General features: G+C 46.9%; 1 protein-coding gene across 1 annotated transcript in view; it reads right to left on the bottom strand.

Moving 5' to 3' along the window:
• Positions 1-445: 445 nt before the first annotated feature.
• LOC116825956 (guanylate-binding protein 3-like) overlaps positions 446-21063 on the bottom strand; it is a 197430-nt gene continuing 176812 nt past the window's right edge. Inside the window, exons 12-14 of the mRNA XM_075071154.1 lie at positions 12766-13076; positions 2544-3140; positions 446-736 (exon numbers count right to left, since the gene is read on the bottom strand). Of these exons, the coding sequence (XP_074927255.1) occupies positions 713-736; positions 2544-3140; positions 12766-13076 (932 nt within the window). The 3' untranslated portion in view covers positions 446-712. The remainder of the gene's footprint in view (positions 737-2543; positions 3141-12765; positions 13077-21063) is intronic.

Below are 21063 nucleotides of genomic sequence, written 5' to 3'. Positions count from 1 at the left end.
GATAACTTTTAAAAAATATATATTATATCTAGGTTTTTTGTTTCTACTGATGGCACACATCTGCACATACCTCGGTGCACATAAAAAAAAATTATTTTGTAAATGGATGGAAAAAATTAGAGGGAACATTGATCCTGGGACAAGAACCTGTCAGGGGATTCTTAAGTAATCAATAAAATGAATATATGAGTCATAGATTGGGCTGCAATATGAATGTAAAAGCTCTCCAGAGTCATGAGCAGCGATCAACCGGCAAGGTGCAAGCCTGATCTCCAGCACTCAGGCAGCCAGGCCCACTGCGCAGCACCACCTCCTTGAAGTTGGGAACAAACCAGGCCAGATGCCAGCTTGATGCCACCAGCCTGTCAGTGCTGCAGGTGGTATCGGCTGTTAGAGCAAAAACAGGGATGGAGAACTGAGGAGAATAAACTGAAGAGGCACCAACTCAGTTCTACAGAAAGCTTTAATCTCCACCAGCAAACCTCACCACACAGCAGATGAAACAGGAAAACTACCTTGTACATTGAACTCTAACAGGGCAGAGGGGAGTGTCACAGCAGATGGGCAAAGAGAGCACAGAGCAGAGGCCCCAGAGCTGATCACTAGGCCCGGACTTGCTTCAGCTGTGGATTTTGTAAAGCTTGGTGAGCATCATTCCCTCCAAATCATCTGAACATTTCTTCAGTCCCCTCAGCACGGGATCCGGCCAGGCTCAGGACTGTAAGCAATGGCTCCGCTGGGGAAACAGAGCAAAAATCCAGAGCGCTGTAACTCGTAAACTCTGATACATCCCACATGCAACAAAGCCCCAGCAGCTGTCCCTGACCAGGTCTGTGCGGACAGATATGGCTCAGACGGGGGCAGCTGGCACAAGCCAGCCAGGCACAGATTAGGAGGATATTTTTTGTCACTCAGACCTCACCGAAGAGGGGGGCATTTTTCTGGCCTTTGGTGCTGACAGACCCTTGAGAGAGTGAGCCCTTCTGCAAGGCCCTTCTGAAGCTTGGTACTTGGGAGACTTTAGTGACCAACCTATTGCATCTCTCCAGCTAGCCTGCAACTCACTGAGGGTACCTGTGTCTGAATGGAGCCAAGTTGCCCCTTATTTTGAGTGTCTCCGACCATGTATATATAGAGAGAAAGAATGAGAAGTTTTGTTTTCAGAGATTCACAGTAGCCACAGGTATAACTGAAATGAAAGGGGAGTGGGATAGAGGGTCAACACATCTGAAAATCAGGCCTGAGCTGGGTAGCCAAATGCTGAAGCACAGCTCAAAGGCTGTATTTTACAATATGGACCACTGGCCGCAGGAAATCAAATCGCTCTGGCTGTTCACAGCTCTGAGCAAGGTTCTAGAGAACACAAGATTGCTGTATTTGCTAATGACTCACCTCTGCTAGCTGCACTCAGTGCTTAGACACCTTTGAGAAGACTGTGACAGATTATTAGGTTTCCATGTAAATTTGGCCGGCACTGCACCAGTGCCTCTGGATACTTATACTATGTCTAGCTCTACTCAGGGCCGGCTCCAGTCACCAGTTTAACAACTTAACTTCTCTAGGAGAGATAACTAATATAAACCTTGGGAACAGGAGTGCTGGAATCTTCCTAGAAGTGTGGGGGATGGGGGGTACCAATGCCTGAAACATGGCCCCACCCCTTTCCCTGTGAGGCCCCACTCCTGCTCTGTTTCTTCCCCTGAGGCTCCACCCCCTGCTCACTCCTCTTTGTTCCCGCTCCCTTGTCGCTCGCCTTTAAGTGATGGGGCCATAGCCCCTGGTCCCCCCTGTTCCAGATCCCCTAGTTAAAAGGGGTTTCCCAGGAAATACTTGAGAGATGTGGAAAGCAACTTACCCACCTCCAGAACTATTCTTTTGAAGCTACACCTTAAGGTTTATATTAGTTATGTCTTCTAGAGAAGTTCCCTACAATCAGCAGTGACACACAAATATTTGCATTTTAATACAATGATGTCCTAAAATACTGAAAATTCATTCCGTGAGGTGTGTCCCCAGCAGCTGTCTCACCCCCCTCTCCTCAGGTATTTGGTTGCACACCCTGGGGAGGAGCCCATGTGCCAGCTATGCCTACATCTTTGGGATTTTTGTCTATTACCAGGATTTCAGGTCGGGCGGGGGGGGTGGTGGATGAAAGCATCATGGGCCATGGAAACCCTCCATTCCCATTTCCTTAAATAATCCCTAATTTGAGTTGAAACCTCAGCACAGGTTATGTTCCTGTTTTTCTGAACTCTCAAGAACTTCTCCTAATGCTTCAGAGGTCACTTTAAATTTTTGCAACAAACCATGTTCACATCACTCATAGTATCTATAACCCTCCCTTCCCATAAGGCTACAAATGTCCCAGGCCTTTTTTGCAGACAGGTACCATACCATGTCCCCTTGTCCCACCTCATTCAGTTCACACCTCATCTCAAAAGCATTTAGAAACACAGCCATGCATCCCCCTCCCTAAAGTGAGGAATAAATTTGGAATCTTTGTCATTCACTGGGACAGGTACCTAAGGAGTGGCTTTACCTACCTTCGTTTTCTCCAGCTCAATCTCCTTCTCCTTTTGCTCTCTCTCGTGCTGGCGCTGCTTCTCATTTTCTACTCTCTCATGCTCGCGGTGCTTCTCCTTTTCTTCTCTCTCGTGCTGGCGCTGCTTCTCCTTTTCATCTCTCTCTCGCTGGTGCTCCTCATGCTGGCGCTCCTTCTCCTTTGCTTCTATCTCTCGCTGGCGCACCTCGTACTGGTGCTGCTTCTCCTTTTCTTCTCTCTCGTGCTGGCGCTCCTCATGCTGGCGCTGCTTCTCCTTTTCTTCTCTCTCGTGCTGGCGCTCCTCATGCTGGCGCTGCTTCTCCTTTTCTTCTCTCTCGTGCTGGCGCTCCTCATGCTGGCGCTGCTTCTCCTTTTCTTCTCCCTCGTGCTGGCGCTGCTTCTCCTTTTCTTCTCTCTCTCGCTGGCGCTCCTCATGCTGGCGCTGCTTCTCCTTTTCTTCTCTCTCGTGCTGGCGCTCCTCATGCTGGCGCTGCTTCTCCTTTTCATTTCTCTCATGCTGGCGCTCCTTCTCCTTTTCATCTCTCTCGTGCTGGCGCTGCTTCTCCTTTTCTTCTCTCTCTTGCTGGTGCTTCTCGTGCTGGAAGATGGAAACACAGTTGTAAACACAGGAGTTAACTTCAAAATGACATTAGTCTCCTTCTCATTCAACGCTTCTGCCACCATGTAATGGTCTTTCAGTTCATTAAACAACAAACCAGTGAATGAGAAAGGAATAAAACTTCTAATAAAAGAAACTAGAGACCTTCTGTGGTGAACTGCTCTGCATAGGTACACTGTGTTCTCAACCCCAGATTCCAAGGCACATCTGTAAATTCCTATATTCATAATATGGTCCCTTATGAGGGATGCACTCTAAATTGTATTCTTCCACAAACATCTCTACAGTGAGTGACTGTACAATACATTCTGTGTCATCCAGCTTGTAATTGTTACAAAATATGGTTACTTACCTGTACAGTAACCACTGTTCATCAAGACGTGTTGTGCACATATACATTCCATTGCAGGTGTGTGCACACCCAGTGCACTCGAATTGGAGACCTTTGCCAGCAGTACCAATAGGTGGTGCATGCTCCCCCTCTCTCCTCTTGCCCAGATGAGACAAAAAAGGGTGTGTGTCCACTGCCTCCCTCTCCATTCCATCACACTGCTGTAGATAATGTCCAAAGCAATGGGGAAAGTGGGAGGGTCATAGAATGTGTATGTGCACACAACATCTCAAAGAACAACAGTTACAGTACAGGTAAGTAACCTGTTTTTCTCCTTGGAGTGATTGCGCACATATACATTCCACAACAGTTGATTCAACAGTAGATCCCTTACGGTGGAGGGACTTTGGATTATGCAAAAATGTGGGGGGGGAGGGATAGCTCAGTGGTTTGAGCATTGGCCTGCTAAACCCAGGGTTGTGAGCTCAATCCTAGAGGGGGCCACTTAGGGATCTGGGGCAAAAATCTGTCTGGGGATTGGTCCTGCTTTGAGCAGGGGTTGGACTAGATACCTCCTGAGGTCCCTTCCAATTCTGTGAAAAAGAGATTGTAACATTAACTTGAATTGCCACAGGAGGCTTGAATGACAGTGTCACAAGCGGAGAAGGTACACACAGATGAGTTATTGGAACATTGCTCAGAGAAGCTAATGAAGTGGAGCCAGCCCTGGTGGAGTGAGCCATTATTCTCTGTGGAGGAGAGACTCTCACAAGATTGCAGCAGAGCTTCATGCCATCAGAAATCCAGTCTGAGAGACACTGATAGACCCTTGATTTGCTCAGCATAGGCTACAACATGCTTAGGGGAGGTCCTGAAGGATCTGGTGAGGTCCAAGTAGAATGACAGGGCCCTATAAACATCCAAAGCCTGAAGTGTTTCCTCAGCTTTAGACACAAGGGGGAGTGAGATTTGGGGAAAAACACTGGGAGATGAATTGTTTGGTTAGATGGAAGGCTGACACTACTTTAGGCATAAACTTAGGCTGTGCCCTAAGGGAAACCTTGTCCTTAGGCAAGATTGTGAAAGGAGGGTCAACTGAGAGAGCCTGAAGTTTGGAAACTCTCCTTGCAGAAGTGATGACCACCACAAAGGCCATTTACATAGAGATTATGACCTTGGAGGGGACTAGATTTAATCCCATACAGGTACAGCAGCAGACACAGGAGGGTAAAATGGAGATGGAAATGGAGCTTTGTCCCTCACCTGGACAGATCAAACAACTGTCATGCCCATCTGTGACAGGGCAAACAGCCCTGAAGGTGGCACATTGTTCAAATCCTGGGGAATTTATCAAAGTAAAATCTCCCAGAAAACTATCAAACTGTAATAACTAACAAACTAAATTATTGAACACTAACTCACTGTATACCTTAAAACTGTGGGAGCCTGGATAATTGAAGGAAAAGCCCTGGGGAGCCACAACTGTCACCATGGGCAGTGAGACGGAACTGAGAGGGAGTCGGCAGAGAGCACAAGGAGAGGGGGCAGGTGCTGCCTGCTCGTACTGCGGCTAATCTTTAAGCCAGTGCCCTGGGTGCACATACACCTGCAGTGGAATGTATATGCAACAGTCACTGGAAGAAGAACCTGATTTACAAGACTCAGTTTTCAAGGAGAACTTTGTTTATTCTGGGAATCCAAATATTTTTCCTTAGGAGTTTTTTGCAGAATCACTTGCTTGAACTGATTTTAGCTCCTCAGGACATGTTGTATCTCCTATGGGCTTACAGAGTAGATATATTTGCCGAAATTGCTGAAATCCACTCCATGGCCCTCATTTTGGGTTTTCACAGCTTGAACAATATCTGAAAAGCTCTCAGGATCCCACCCTGGTTTGTGTATATCTCTCATGTATTCTTCCATAGTAAAGGTTCCCTCGATTAATAGTTGGCATCAACATTCACTTTCCCAGGATGACATTTCATGGTGAAGTGGAAACCTGAGAGCTCTGAAACCATCAATGATGAGAAGCATTTAGTTTAGCTAATGTCATCACATATGTTAGTGGGTTATTATCACTACAGACTGTAAATGAAGGTTCACAGAAAAGGTATCTCTGAACCTTTATGTTAAGGCCCATTTCAGAGCCAGAAACTTTCCCAGAGTATAAGTGGTAGTTCTCTGCAGGTGTCAAAGTCCTGGCTCCACGGGCAACTGTCTGGGGTTTCCCCCGGGGCAGCTCGAGGCACCAGCACCCCAAGCGCGTGCCTGGGGCGGCAAGTCACAGGGGCCCCCTGCCGGTCGCCGCGAGGGTATCAGTCAGGCTGCCTTTGGCAGCATGCCTGCGGGAGGTCTGCTGGTCCCACGGCTTTGGCGGTAATTCGTCGGTGGGTACGCTGAAAGCATGGGACCGGAGGACTTCCTGCAGGCATGCTGCCGAATCCTCATTAGCAGCAGACCTCCCACAGGCAGGCCACCGAAGGCAGCCTGCCTGCCATGCTTGGGGAGGTGAAATACATAGAGACGCCCCTGGGCTTCCCATCTTGATGCTGGTATAGGACTGTTCTCAAGCTCTCTTTTGAGCTAACCATATGCAAGGTGAATGGTTTTTGTAAACCTGGATAGGCCATAATTGGAGGATTGGACAGTGTAAAGGAATGCTAAACTGTATTATACTGTCTAGCCACTAGGTGGTGCTCTGTGTAATAAACCTCACCAGAGCCCCCAACATCTGGACCTGGCAGTGAATTAAAGAGAACACATCTCTTGTATCTCTCTGGGGTGGAGGCTCTGGAACCAGACCATATTCAGTATTTGACATGGTGTCAGAAGTGAAGGCAGCTTAGGTCAGGGGTCAGCAGCCTTTCAGAAGCGCTGTGCCAAGTTTTCATTGATTCACTCTAATTTAAGGTTTCGCGTGCCCGTAATACATTTTAATGTTTTTAGATATCTTTCTATAAGTCTATAATATAGAACTAAACTATTGTTGTATGTAAAGTAAATAAGGTTTCTAAAATGTTTAAGAAGCTTCATTTAAAATTAAATTAAAATGCAGAGCCCCCGGACCAGTGACCAGGACCCAGGCAGTGTGAGTGCCACCGAAAATCAGCTTGTAGCGAGGGATGTCCCCTCCCCCACGCTCCTGAGATTGGGCATAGGCTAGGGACCCTGCAGCCCCGGGCAGAGGCCCGGCCGCCTATCCCCGCCCCTAGGAAGTCAAGGGGCGGAGACCGGAGTGCAGGGCCCCCTCGGCCTTTTCCGCCGCAGAGAGTTCAGGGGCGAGGAACAGGGGAAGTATAAAAACCTTGGTTCCCAGCCCTCAGTTGAAGGAGGCCGCTGGGAAGCAGATGTGGGGTGCCCGAGTCCCGCTGGGCCGCTTCCTCTCTCGGTATCCAGAGGGTCCTGGCCTGACTCCCCTGGACCAGCACCCAGAGCAGCGGGCCGCGCCTTCGGGACGCTCGCCTGCGGAGGACTGGGACCGGGACCGCCTGGACCCCGGTCCCCGAGGACTGAGACCGGACCGCCCGAACTCAGATGCTGAGGACCTATGGACCGGACCGCCTGGACCGGTACCCGAGGACTGGACTGAAATCCCTGCTGCCGAGCAGCTGAGGAACGTGGTCTCGGGAATCCTGGGACGACGCCGGCGAAGGCAGGTACCGTGGCAGTGGAGGCCTGTGTGTCCTCCCCCTGCCCCTTAAGGGTGCGATACTCCCCCTTCCTTTACTGAAACTTGATCCCTTCCAATTTGTCCCTTGCTCTGCCCTGCCCAAAGGGCCGGAGAACACAGACAATAAGAACACTTGTCGCTCTGCCCTGCCCAAAAGGCCGGAGCGCTAACCTGTTGTCGCTGTCCCGCCCTACGCTAAGCGCTTGGACTACAGATCCATGCGCTCAGCCCCTGCGACCGGGCTTGAGCCGCGGTGCCAAGGCCCGTACACAGCTCATGTGCCGCCTTCGCCACGTGCCATAGCGTTGTTACCCCTAGCTAGGTAATGCCAGAGGAGAACTGAAACAAAGGAAAAATAGCAACAAAATGCAAAGAGAAGAAAAAACAAAAGATTGCAGGATCTCATCAACATGCCACTCTCCCGTGCCCGGAGCATTTCACTTTGACAGCCCTTCAGAATGGAAGGATGTAGTCTTGCATGCAGAGAGACCCAGACCTGCCAATAGTGGGTGGGCACAGGTAAGGCAGAGTAGGACAGCTGACTTCAGCAGATATTACTTGAGCATTGTGCTCAGTCACGTGAGCACTGTAGTACAAGTACAGTAGTTAAATCTGGGTGGCGGCACATGACCCTTTGTGCACATTATCAGTATTATTACATAAATCCCAACTATACACACACATGATGGGTCTAAATCAGCTGTTTCCACTCAAGAAAGGATCTGGTGTCATTGTGGAATAGGTCTCTGAAAAACATCCACTCACATGTGCAGAGCAGTTCAGAAAGCAACAGATTTGGAGTTCATTAGGAAAGGATAGATAGATAAGCACAAAAAATATTGATATTGCCCTCTATATAAAGTCATGGTGTCCTAAACATACACTCAGGGTAGCATAAAATCCCCTCTTTACCTAAATGGTTGATTCGTCTTTACCTTAAAGGGTTAAGAAGCTCAGATAACCTGGGGACACCTGACAAAAGGACCAATAAGGGAGAAAATACTTCAAATCTGTGGGAAGGGTTTTTGTCTGTGTCTCCCAGATCAACAAGGAAATAGGGCAGGAAAATCAGCTCTCTAGCCATATCTGAACAAAGCATCTGAGTCTTGCAAATAGTAAGCATGAGCAAAGAATGCATTAATTACGCTTTTATTTGTAGCATGTGAATTTTCTGGTGGCTAAGAGGGAGATTTACCCCTGTTTTGTAACTTTAAGTTTTGCCTAAGGAAATCTCTTGTTTTTGAGTCATTATTTAAAAATTTGTTAAGTACTTATATCCTGATCTTTACGAGGTTGATTCTTTAACCTTCTCGTTATTAAATATTCTTTAAGAACATGATTGATTTTCAATTTTTTTTAAGATCCAAGGGTTTGGGTCTGTGTCATGTCATGGTTAATTCCCCACGTCTGAACCGTTAGACGTCCAAGAGATGGGGTACCAGCATGAATTCCTCGTAAGCTGATTACTAGCTTCGGACCTGTAGCGCTGCCACCAACCAGGAAGCCAGGCCTGGATCTCTGGTCTTCCAAAACCTTGCCGGGATCCCAACCCAGACCCTCTGGATTCTTAACACAAGGAAAGTAAATCTTTCCCTCACCATTCCGGCTTCCCTCACTGGGTTATCCTGGAAGTATCACTGTGAATTCAACTCCTTGAATCTTAAACAGAGAGGAAAATGGCATCTGGACCCCCTCCTTCTCTCTCCCCCTCCCAGGCTCTCGTCGAGAGAGACAGTAATCCTAAACACAGAGAGAATTAGCCTCTCTCTCCCCTCTCTACCTTTCTCCCCACCCAATTCCCTGGGTGATCCAGGACCCGTCTCTGGGGTCTCCACCAGAATAAAAAACAATCAGTTCTAACAAGAACTTTTAATTGAAGAGAGAAAAAACAGTAGAAATTATTCTTTGGTAAAAATTTAATGGAATAGGTACAGGTCTTTCGCTTAGATACTGGAATACCCTTCCCAGCCTAAGTATTCAAGTAGCAAATTGAACTCCTTCAGCAAAATGCACCAATTAAACTCCTTCCAGCCAAATGCACAATTAACACTCCTCCAGCAAATGCACTTTGGCAAATAAAGAAAACACATTAGGCCTAACTCGCCTTATCTCCTGTACTTCACTATCTGAACTTATAAGAGCCTGTAATCAGGGAGCTTGAGAGAAACTTGTTGCACGTCTGTCCTCTGAGCCCCAGGTGAACCAACAACCAAACCCTAACAGCACACACAGAAACTTCCCTCCCTCAAGATTTGAAAGTATCCTGTCCCCTGATTGGTCCTCTGATCAGGTGACAGCCAGGCTCACTGAACTTGTTAACCCTTTACAGTCAAAAGAGATATAAAGTACTTCTGTGCTATTAACTCTTACTTATCTATTTATGACAGTTCACTTGTACCAAGTGGTGAGTATATTATTCTCAAGCCTCCCCAGGAAAGGGGGTGTAGGACTTTGGGGGGATATTTGGGAAAGGTAGGGCTCCAAGTGGCCCTCCCTGAATGTTTGTTTAAATTACTTGGTGGTGGTAGTGATACTAAGGCAAGGAAGGAATTTGTGCTTTGGGGAAGTTTTAACCTAAGCTGGTAGAAATAAGCTTAGGGGGTCTTTCATCTGGGTCCCCAAATCTGTATCCCAGAGTTCAGAGTGGAGAAGGAACTCTGATACATGGTATGTCTATATCTTGAATACTGCATGCAGATGTTGTTGCCCCATCTCAAAAAAGATACTTTGGACATGGAAAAGTTTCAGAAAAGGGCAACAAAAATTATTAAGGATATGGACGGCTGCCATATGAGGAGAGATTAATAAGACTGGGACTTTTCAGCTTGAAAAAGAGATGACTAAAGGGGGATATGATAGAGGTTCTATTGGGGTGGTCCCCCACTCCTGCCTGGAAGGGCTTAAAACAGCCCTGGCAGAGGGCTAGGGCAGGGGAAAAGCTGGGCTGATTGGCAGAGCAGCTGCAGCTGGCCATATCCCAATCAGGCCACAGCTGGCCTGTATAAAAGGCTGTAAGCCAGGGGCACAGGAGGAGTCTTTCTCCAGGTTGGGAGAGAGCAGGGCCTGGCTCCCTGCACTAAGGGTACAGGGATGAAGCAGGGCTGGGGAGAGGCAGGGGAGCTCTAGGCTGGCAACTCCCCAGGCTGCAGAATCTGGTCCCAGGCCCATAGCGGTATTGGGAGGCAGGCACAGGCAGCAGGTCTGAACTCCATTGCCTATGATGAGTGCCTTTTACACTGCAGTCTGCCCCAGTGAGCGGGTGCTTGGTGATGACTAGCAGTAGCCCAGACTGAGGCAAAGTGGGGATCAGAGGGTTTGGGGTGTCTCAGAGAGGGGAGACCCATAGAGACTGGTAGGGGTATTGCCAGGAGGCAGACCCCAGGTAAAGGGGCACCGGGGTCCTGGGAAGGATGTGGTGGCAGTGGAGCACCTTCTGCAGGCTCGTGTCCCAAGGGCTAGAGAGCTAATTCCCTGAGATGACCAGCAAGGGGGAGTCATGCACTGTAACAAAGGTCTAGAAAATCATGACTGATGTGGAGAAAGTAAATAAGGAAGTGTTATTCACTCTCTCACAATGCAAGAACTAGGGGCCACTAAATGAAATTAATAGGCAGCAGGTTTAAAACAAACAAAATGAAATATTTTTTCATACAACACACAGTGAACCTGTGGAACTCCTTGCCAGATGATGTTGTGAAGGCCAAAACTATAACAGGGTTCAAAGAAGAACTAGATAAATTAATGGAAAATAGGTCCACAATGGCTATTAGTCAGGATGGACAGGGTTGGTGTCCCTTTTCTGCTAGCCAGAAGCTGGGGATGGGTGACAGGCTGGATCACTTGACGATTCTCTGTTCTGTTCATTCCCTTTGGGGCACCAGGCATTGGCCACTGTCAGAGGACAGGACACTGGGCTAGATGGATCTTTGGTCTGACCCAGTCTGCCATTCTTATATTCTTATGCCCCCCACATGTTACCTCTGTTTTCAGGAACAATGAAAGAAAACAGACATAAGGAAACAAGTTAGCAATGGACAAAGCATAAACTCCCAAGTGCCCTTGTAAATAATGTGTAGTTAGTAGATAAAGAAATAATAAGGAGAATAATCTATGATAAGGCTGCAGCTTTGCTCACTAGCACATTTTGCAGCTCATGGACAGTTTCAGGGGCTGGTTACAAAAATTAGTAGACTAATTATAAAGTGTGTGATACACTTAATACTATTAGATAAATCACTGTAAGTGTGTACGTAACCTGATCCATGATTATGTATGTTAGCTGTGTGGTGTACCTTGTACCCACTCCCTACAATTAAGCCTGGTCAGCTCAGGTAGAGTTTGATTGTATGCCAATAAAGAAACCTCAGAGACAAGTCAAGCTGAACTGATTTCTTGGATTCCAGAGAACTGGATAAAGCATTCTCCCGGGACTGGATGAAGTGTTCTGGATAAAGCAAGTCGGAAGGGTCTTGGAGGGAATCCCAACAGCAGGCTGGAAGCAGCATTTTGCAAGATTTTGCTTTGTAACCAAACTCCACAAGGAAACTGCACACATTCAAATATGCTCTTTAATTTCTGCTATGGGGAAGCAGACAAAGCAAATCTTTAAATTTTTTACCTTTACTGAAGACAGTCACAAAGATGACTATGTTAGAGTTCTGGCTGTGATTGATGCATACTTTATACTTCAATGCTGAACTGTATTATACAGGTCAGCCACTACATGACGCCATGTGTAACAGACACACCTGGCAGTGCATCAGAGTGTCTTAAAAACAATGCAGCTTTTGTATCTCCCTGAGGTGGGAGCTCTGTAGCCAGTTCATATCTGGTATGTGATAGGCGGCACGAATCAACTGTTTTTCACTCTATTGATTTTACATGGAAGGTGCTCAGATACTACAGTGATGGGCGGCAGTATAATACCAGTTAGATAGATAGGAAGGAAGGGAAAATGCTCTTCTCCCTGTTCCCTTCTCATCTCCTAAAGGCTTCTTCCTCAAGACCTCAGGAGGCCAGCATGGACACAGGGTTGGATAAAAACACAATTCCCCCATCCCTCCAAAATCTACCTTCCAGTGTGTTTGGAACAGGGAATAATTTGACCTACCTGACTCCAGTTCACAGAATCATAGAATATGAGGGTTGGAAGGGACCTCAGGAGGTCTAGTCCAACCCCCTGCTCAAAGCAGGACCAATCCCCAGACAAACAAACAAAATGTAAAACCGAGGCCAGGACTACAATAGAAACTTACATTCACACCCCTGAGCGACATAGTTATATCAAACTAGTCCCTGGTATAGACAGCACTAAATTGATGGGAGGTGGATTAACTGCAGAAGAAGGTAGTGTCTTCACTGAAGCAGGCTACGGGGCAGCTTTAATGTGCAGCTGCAGCATTTTAAGTGTAGACCTGCCCTGAGAAAAAAAAAATCCCATAGCCAGCTAGGGTAATGCTAGTGAAAAAAAAAATCCCACTAGCCAGCTAGTGTATCTACTCTGCCCTTTACCCACACTGGGCAGCAGGTGTCACTGCTGCCCCATGAGGGAAACACACACTGTGCATTACCCCAACTGCCCCTCCAATCCCACTGAATCTCACCAATTGCTGCTGCAGTTTCTCCTCTCTCTCTTTTCCTTGCTTCTGCAGCCTGTCCATCTCCTCTTGCAACTCTCTGGCTCTCTCTGAGAAGCCCTGCTGCAATAACTTCTCCTGCTCCTTCAGCTTGCACTCTATGGTTCTGTCCATCTCCTGCCTCATCTTGGTGTTCTCCTCCTCCATCTTGGCTTCCATCTGTCTAATGTTCTCCTGGTGGCTGTGTTCCACGTCTCTCATCCGCTGCTCCAGCTGCTGCCTTCTCTCCTCCTCTGCCTTGAACTGCTGCTCCAGTTGCTCCCCTCTTGCCTTCTCAGCTTATTGTAAAAGAGAAAACAAAATTTACAAAGATGAAGGCATCATCCCCCACTTACTATGGATTCTCCATGTGGCAGACAGTGTCCTGCCTCTCAGACGTGTATTGGACCTGATTATAAAGTGGCAGTAGCCTCTCCACAGAAGGCTGCTAGTGGGTCTCCACTGTAATAAAATGGCAGTTACCTGCTCCACAATTAAAGCTGTCAGTGGGTTTCCGTTATAAGCCCAATTGCGCCTCATTTTGAGTTCCCACAAAGAAAGTCAGGTTGGGCTGAAAAGTGTCCAGGTAAGTTTGGACCAACATTGAATTTTTCTACTAAACTGGAAGTGAATCAGACCAGGGTAGGAGAACTATAACACCCTCATAACAGATGTGTTCACCAGAGCTCAAAAACCCTTTCTTTCTCCAGAAAGAAGAAGAGAGATGAAAGGGAAATTACTTTCTGGTAATTCTGTTTGTCATATGTCTCTTTTCTCCTATCCTACATGAGTAGTTTAATGAACAGACAGTGTCATGGAGCCCCATCTGCTGGGAGCAAGGAGGCAAAACAAACCAAGCTCCCACCTCTGACTATATCAGCCCCAGCCAGAGTCTCCTCCTTCCTAATATACAAACTTGCAGAGCCATAAAGGGGGGGAAACAGTATTCATGTTAATAAACAATAAAGTGGTTGCAGCAGGGAGGACGGTGAGATGTAAAGATGGGAGAAGAGGAGAATATAACTTACAGAATTACCATCTGCCGCATTCTTGTCACTGTGCTGGTCCCAGGAGATCAGAAAGAAAAGGAGGGTGAAGCAGCGTCTTTTATTGAACCAACTTCTGTTGGTGAGAGAGACAAGCTCTCGAGCATCACCGAGCTCTTCCTTGGGCCTCAGACTATCCCAATAAACCTCGCTGCCTAGTTACCTCCCAGGAGCAGTCTGAGTTCTCTGAGACACAGCAGAGAAATGAAGGGGAAACTGTCTCTGAGGAGCAGAGATGAACCCCAGAGACTGACAGACAAATAGAACACCTGGCTCCTGCCCGGCGAGGGGTGTTCAATAGATGCTTTTATAAGTCCTCGGAGGTACAGCTCAGAGGACAGGTCCATGCACAGTGAGTTGCTGGGCTCTCAGTTTATCTCCCTCAGTGAGGGAGCCTAGGCTGGGGTTTGAACCTCTGGCTTACATGAGGACAATGAGTTCAAACCTGAGGCTTAAGCACCACCCTGATCCAGCAGCTCCATGGCTCATGGGAATTTTGGGAGTCAGCCTGGAGCATCAATGGTAGCCCAGAGGCCAGCACAGTTGTTATTCAGTGGCAAAGAACTGTATGCACATAGAGCTAAGGTAAGGTAGGTCATCCCCTTGCAGAATGCTGAGTTGAGTAATCTCAAACTTCTGAAACCCATGAAATGCACAGTTAAATTTACCCACGTAATCTTAACTCTACCCTCTTTCAGTAATTCTCCAATATGTCCTGTTAACACATATACCTTTACTCTGCCAGTCCCACAGCTGCTGAAAAGTACAAGTTCTTCATCTCCTTTTAAAACCCATTCATGCTCACTCACAGGTTTCCAGCAAACACTATTACAGGACAAAGAAAGAAAGAAAGAAGTATGCCAATTCCACCTTTCCCCTGCCTTCTATGAGAAAAGCTTCAATACACACCATAGCATGTACTCACACCAGCTCTTGGCAGTATAGGATTCAGGAGGTTCCAGATCCTGGCAGACATTCACACTTAGCCAACTTCACAGAAATAATACCACAACTTAAGAACCACTTCCCAGCCCTAACAATCCCCTTACACTGACTCTCAGGCTACCAACTCAGCCTACCTTTCCCCTTAACCAACATGAAAGCATTAGAATCCTCTCACATTCCAACTCACTGCTGACAATACCCTTTGTAATAAGGGTCCTATGCCCTGCTGCTGAAATAACGTACACAATTCTGCACTGCAGTGATGCACCCAGAAGGTACACATGTACCTCTTCCCTTCCTCATACAAGAGGGTGTAAAACATAGATCTCCTCATATCACAGTCACAGCTCTGTCACACACCACAAAGTGAACAAATCATGTCAAACCAACCTAATATCTTTCTTTGACAGGGTAATAAGCCTTGTGGATGGGGAGAAGTGGTAGATGTGGTGTATCTTGATTTGAATAAGGCTTTTGATACTGTCTCACATGACCTTCTCATAAACAAACTAGGGAAACACAGCCTAGATGGAGCTACTATAAGGTGGGTGCATAACTGGTTTGAAAAGTGTTCCCAGAGAGTAGTTATCAGTGCTTCAGAGTCAAGCTGGAAGGGCCTTTCAAGTAGGGTCCCACAGGGATCAGTTATGGGTCTAGTTTTGTTCCCACAGCTCCTATAGGCTGGGAACGGTGAACCACGGCCATCGGGAGCAACGGGTGGCCATGCCTGCAGATGGTCAATGTAAACAAACTGTCTCGCCACCTGCCAGCAGAATACCCTGACAGGCTGCGTGTGGCCCGCGAGCGGAGGTTGCCCACCACTGGTCAAGATAGTACTGTGCCCTGCCAGGAGTGGAGGGGACTGGAGTAGATGACTTCTCTAGGTCCCTTCCAGTCTTACAATTCTATGATTGTAGGAAAGTAACTGACAGATCTTGCAAACACACTTCTACCAATCAGAGTTAGCTACTGCCTGACACCAACCACACCTGAAACCGACCACACTCCTTTACCTGGAGTGCATACAGATAATCAAGGCTTAGACTCCTCTCGTATCGTAGCTCGCTACTGACAACACCCTTTGTAATGAACCCATGGCCCTGCTAACTGTGTAACATACACAATTCTGCATGGAAATGATGCACACTGGATCCTGATGGTACATCTACGGCTCTTCCCTTTGCTCACACATATCAGAAGGTGCAAACTGTAGATCTTTTCATATAATAACCACAGCTCTGTCACACACCTGAAGGAATCTACACACGGCCTCAGATCACAAACACTTTTACCAGGCAGCCCCAACTTTTGCCTCCACATTTAGTGTAGGTCCCTTTAACAGCAAACACACTGTCTGTCGCTGGACCATGTGTAAACAATTTCCATGGTTCCTGCCAGCTCCATGGGAATGGAAGGAAGTTGACATGGACAAACTTTTTTTTTCCACTTTGTCATTTAGCAGCGTTTGTTGGAATCCTGTGGGTAAGCGTGAATGAGTTGTAAAAGGTGGGAAAGAGCTTGTACATTTCAGTAACTGTGGGGTAGGTGTCTTAATGGGCCGTTTTGGGGCACTACTGAAAGAAAACAGAGTTAAGGTGCAGAAACAACCATGACTGTGCATTTGGTTTTCAGATGTTTGAGTTTTGCTCAGCTGAGTCTGTAACTGGATGACCAACCAAATTCTCCCTTAGTACCCCTACCTCCTTGTTTCTGTTGCCAATGTCCCACCCTCAACTCACCTTAATCCTCACCTTAGCCCCCAACCTCTATCCCCTTCCCTTCCACCTGTCCCCATTTATCACCCTCCCCATAAGCCTCATTCCCTCACTGCAGCACCAAATTCCTTTCCCCATATTGCCGCACTCCTCTGCCCCCTAATACTCTCCCCTCCCAGTGGGCATTCACATGTCTAATTTTCCCCCCGAATACTTTGATTACATTCCCCCAAAATAAAATTGCCACCCATGACTCAGACATTGTAGCAACCTCCGGCCACTCAGTCCAAAACTCCTTTTGTCTCAGGGAAGGCTTGGGATTAATTTATAACTGAAGGGTGAGTTCACAGCCTTTCCTACACACCCATCAGTCTCAAAGAGGTCTGTGACTCATCCAGTCATTAGTTTAGATCCCTCAGTTTAACAGTACAAAGCATCAGAAAGAAACTGTTTTAGGAGGGAGCCTGTAACTCAGGATCCCTGGGTCAAACAACCCCAAACCTGGATCACTAACTCTACCCTACTCCCTGACAAGGCACACCCAATTTCAAAGCAAGCTAAGTAACTACTCAGATTTTAGAGCACTAACAAGCACTGAAGCATATCAAATGATGTGAATGGAAACCCCTAGTCACTTTTCTGTTCTGGCGCACACACTGTGTAATAAAATGTACATTTTCTTAACTACTGTTCTCAGTCTGGGTCCCTGAGATGGGGAAGATAAACCCACATTGGAGAGATAAGGGTGCAGGAACAACTCTGGGCCTCGGAAGCTCCACCCCGATAGGCATATGAGGCATGCTCCAGTTGGAGGAGGGACTCAAAAAAGAGTTTCCCCAGCACAGCCAGTTGGCAAGCAGAGAGAGGCAGGTCTGCACTTGCTGAAGAGGGATTGTGCCAGGAGGACATTGCCGTAGAGATCTGCTGCATGGAGCTGAGACTCCCGACCCTGCTGAGATTTGTGGGACAGATTAACTGGGACAGCTGCAGGCAAGGATGCACCCCAAGAGGAGGGCAGAGCAGCAGGGGCTGCTGCCACAGACTCTTACTACTAGGTAGTGCTGAAGCCTCAATCTCTGACTACTAGGCAGTGCTGCCCCCATGGACCCTTACTGCTAGGCAGGGAGACTCACCCTGCTCACAGTCTGCCAAATAGTTAGTGGATGCCATGCACTGTCTTGGGTAAAACCAGTGCTTAATTTGTAATGAAAGAGGTGCTGGGACTCAAGCAATTCTTTTATTCATAACTGATGCAGCAAGCCCAGAGGTGCCAGGGCTATGAACTTCAAATCCCAGAGACACTGGTGCTCAGCTCTGGCAAACCCTGGCACAAATTAAGCACGGGGTAAAACTCTATAGAATAAGACCATTTTTACCTGCATTACATCACACTAGTTTGATCTCTAGCTCTGAGGGGAACAAATAAAACAAAAAAAACTAGAAATGGTTGGAAAATGGTAATGGGGGAGCTTATATCTTCACAACCTGAAGCTCAAATGACCCCAAATTTGGGTCTCTAAATCTACCCTGCCCCCTCCCAAGGCACCCCAAACTTCAAAGGGCTCCAAGTAAGCATGTTGATTTTAGAGGGCTTATAAAGGTAGACCTTTAAACAGAAGCTGTGATGCAACCTTAACTACAGTGGTGCTGCTGCCAGGGCCGGCTCCAGGCAGCAGCCCAGCAAGCAGGTGCTTGGGGCAGCCAATGGAGAGGGGCGGCACATTCAGCTCTTCAGCGGCAATTCGGCGGCGGGTCCCTCAGTCCCTCTTGGAGTGAAGGACCAGCTGCTGAATTTCCGCCAAAGACTGAAGTGGCAGCAGTAGAGCTGCCACAGATTATGGCTTTTTTTTTTTTTTTTTTGCTGCTTGAGGAAGCAAAAACCCCGGAGCCAGCCCTGGCTGCTGTACCACCATAATAAACAAAGACAGTCCTTGCCCTGAAGAGTTCGTAGCCTGAATGAACTGGTGGATGTGTGCAGGATTTATGCATGGGTTGGGGAACTGGCAGAGCTGAGGGCTGCAGGAAAGTTGGTGTTAGTAAATGTTAAACCTCTACAATTCTGTTATGTATATATATATACGTTAAGCAACATCTTTTTGTGTCTAAACCAAAGTGCTTTATATCTACAAATCTAGTGCTCTGTATCTATCAAACTAAAAAGTTCTTTGTACTCAGGTTAAACCGCAGTGGGTAACCAAATGAAGGAATGTATGTGATCAATAATGGAATGCGTATAATCTTTTATGCTGACCCTGTTGACACAAAGCCAAGTGTGTTCATGTGTCCAGAGAGGGATCACTGGTGACTGATAAGGGACACTTGTTATTGCAAATGTTTTCTGTGATTTATGAAATCTTGGCCCTTTGAAAAATGTTTTTAACTCATTAGGAATTGCTTGTTTCCACAGATGATCTTACTAATAGTGACTGGATTAGAAACCCCTCCAGATTATCAGTCATGTCAACTGAGGAACCATAAAAGCAGCTCTATAAGTACTGTATTTACATAACTTGAGATATCGAAACTAGAACACAGAGTGGGATCAACTGTGGAAAAGTGACTTCTCTTAAAAAGAAATTTTTTGTTCTACACTCTATAAAAGGGAAAAGTTTGGGGGAGTTAGGTTGCAAGTGGACAAGTTGACAAGTAGACAACACTTACAGAGGGTTTGGTGAAATATGCTTTTCTTTCTGTATTCTGTATTGTCAGGGCCGGTTCTAGCAATTTCGTCACCCCAAGCACAGCGGCACGCAGCGGGGGGCGCTCTGCCGCTCGCCGGTCCCGCGGCTCCGGTGGACCTCCCGCAGGCGTTCCTGCGGAGTGTCCGATGGTCCCACGGCTCTGGTGGAGCTGCCGCAGGCGTGTCTGCGGGAGGTCCACCGGAGCCACGGGACCAGCGGACCCTCCGCAGCAACACCTGCGGCAGGTCTACCGAAGCCGTGGACACAATAGAGTCCTAATAGAATATAACACATGCTGGCAAGTAACTGAATATTGATGAAACGTACAAACACTCATATATATAAATGCTAGAAATTTAAATTTAAATACTAAGATGGGTGAATTAGAGTGCCCGACATTAAATGAGGATATTGATATAATTGGCATCACAGAAACGTGGTAGAATGAGCATAGTCAATGGACCATGGTAATACCAGAGTATAAAATCTGCTGGAAAGTCAAATAAGGTAAAAACCTTAAATGAAACAAAGTACCACAGAGTCTTTATGGGCAGAAATACAATGCTTGAATAAAACGCGTGTAGCAGTAGGAATACACTACCATCTAAGCAGGATAGTAGCAGTGATTATGAAACACTAAGGGAGGTTAGCAATGCTACAAAAGCAGCACAATAATAATGGGTGATTTCAATTATCCCCATACTGCCTGGGTACACGTCACCTCAGGGTGTGATGCAGAGATAAAATTTCTAGACACTCTAAATGACTGTTTCTTGGAGTAGCTACTCCTGGAACCCACAGGGGCACAGGCAAGTCTTGATTTACTTCTCAGTGAAATACAGGATCTGGTCTATGAGATAACTCTAGCAGAACCATTTGGTACTGACCATAATGTAATTAAATATAGAATCCTTTGGGGGACGGGGGGAGATAATACACCAAAATCAATCAGAGTAACATTTAACTTTAAAAAGGGGACCTACAGGAAATGAGGATGCTTCTTAGATGGACATTAAAAGGAGCTGTCACAAGGCTGAATGCCTGCAAGCAGCATGGGAACTATTTCAAAACACCATAATAATGGCTCTGATTAAATGTACACCCCACATCAGAAAAGACAATAAGAGGACCATAAGAATGCCAGCATGGCTGAACAGCAGAGTAACAGAGGCTGTTAGGGGCAAAAGGGTGTCTTTTACAATTTGGAAGTCAAATCCTAGTGAGGATCATAAGAAGCAGCATAAACTCTGGCAGGTTAAGTGTAAAAAGACAATAAGGCAGGCTGTGAGATAATTTGAGAAGCAACTTGCTAAAGACACAAACTAACAGTAAGAAATTTTTAAGTACAACAGAAGTGGGAAGCCTACCAAACAGGCAGTAAGTCCACTGGATGACCAGGGTGTTAAAGGAGCACTTGAGGAAGACAAGGCCATTGGAGAAAACCTAAATGAATTCTTTGCATCAGTCTTTGGAGCTGGAGCTTCCTGCGCTTGCAGCACCACATTCTGTGCCTGCAGGGCAGTGATGTGTCCCAGCAGGGTCTGTTAGGCACTCACTATCAATGGCAGGGGAATATTGGCCTGGGATGGATCCATTCTAGTTACTGGGCTGTTGTGGTAAACGTCTGTCCCAGATCTGGACTTTAGCGTACAAAATCTGGGTGTTTACTGTGAACCTTCCCCAAGCTTATACCCAGCTTGGATCTATCTCGCTGCCACCAACTAGGACTATTGGGGTTCCTAGTTACCCCCAAGTCACCCCAACCTTCCCCTGGGGGACAAGCCCTAACCTGGTCTCCTCTCTCCTCCCGCGTCCCCCCTTCCTCGGTTAGGGCGGTGCAGTGACTAGACTTCACTCCGTGAATGCAAAACAAGAGAGCTATTTACCTCCTCAAGGCTA

This window comes from Chelonoidis abingdonii, chromosome 11 (genome assembly GCF_003597395.2).
Source record: "Chelonoidis abingdonii isolate Lonesome George chromosome 11, CheloAbing_2.0, whole genome shotgun sequence".
Classification (NCBI taxonomy): domain Eukaryota; kingdom Metazoa; phylum Chordata; order Testudines; family Testudinidae; genus Chelonoidis; species Chelonoidis abingdonii.
This window is presented reverse-complemented; position numbering and strand designations above follow the sequence as displayed.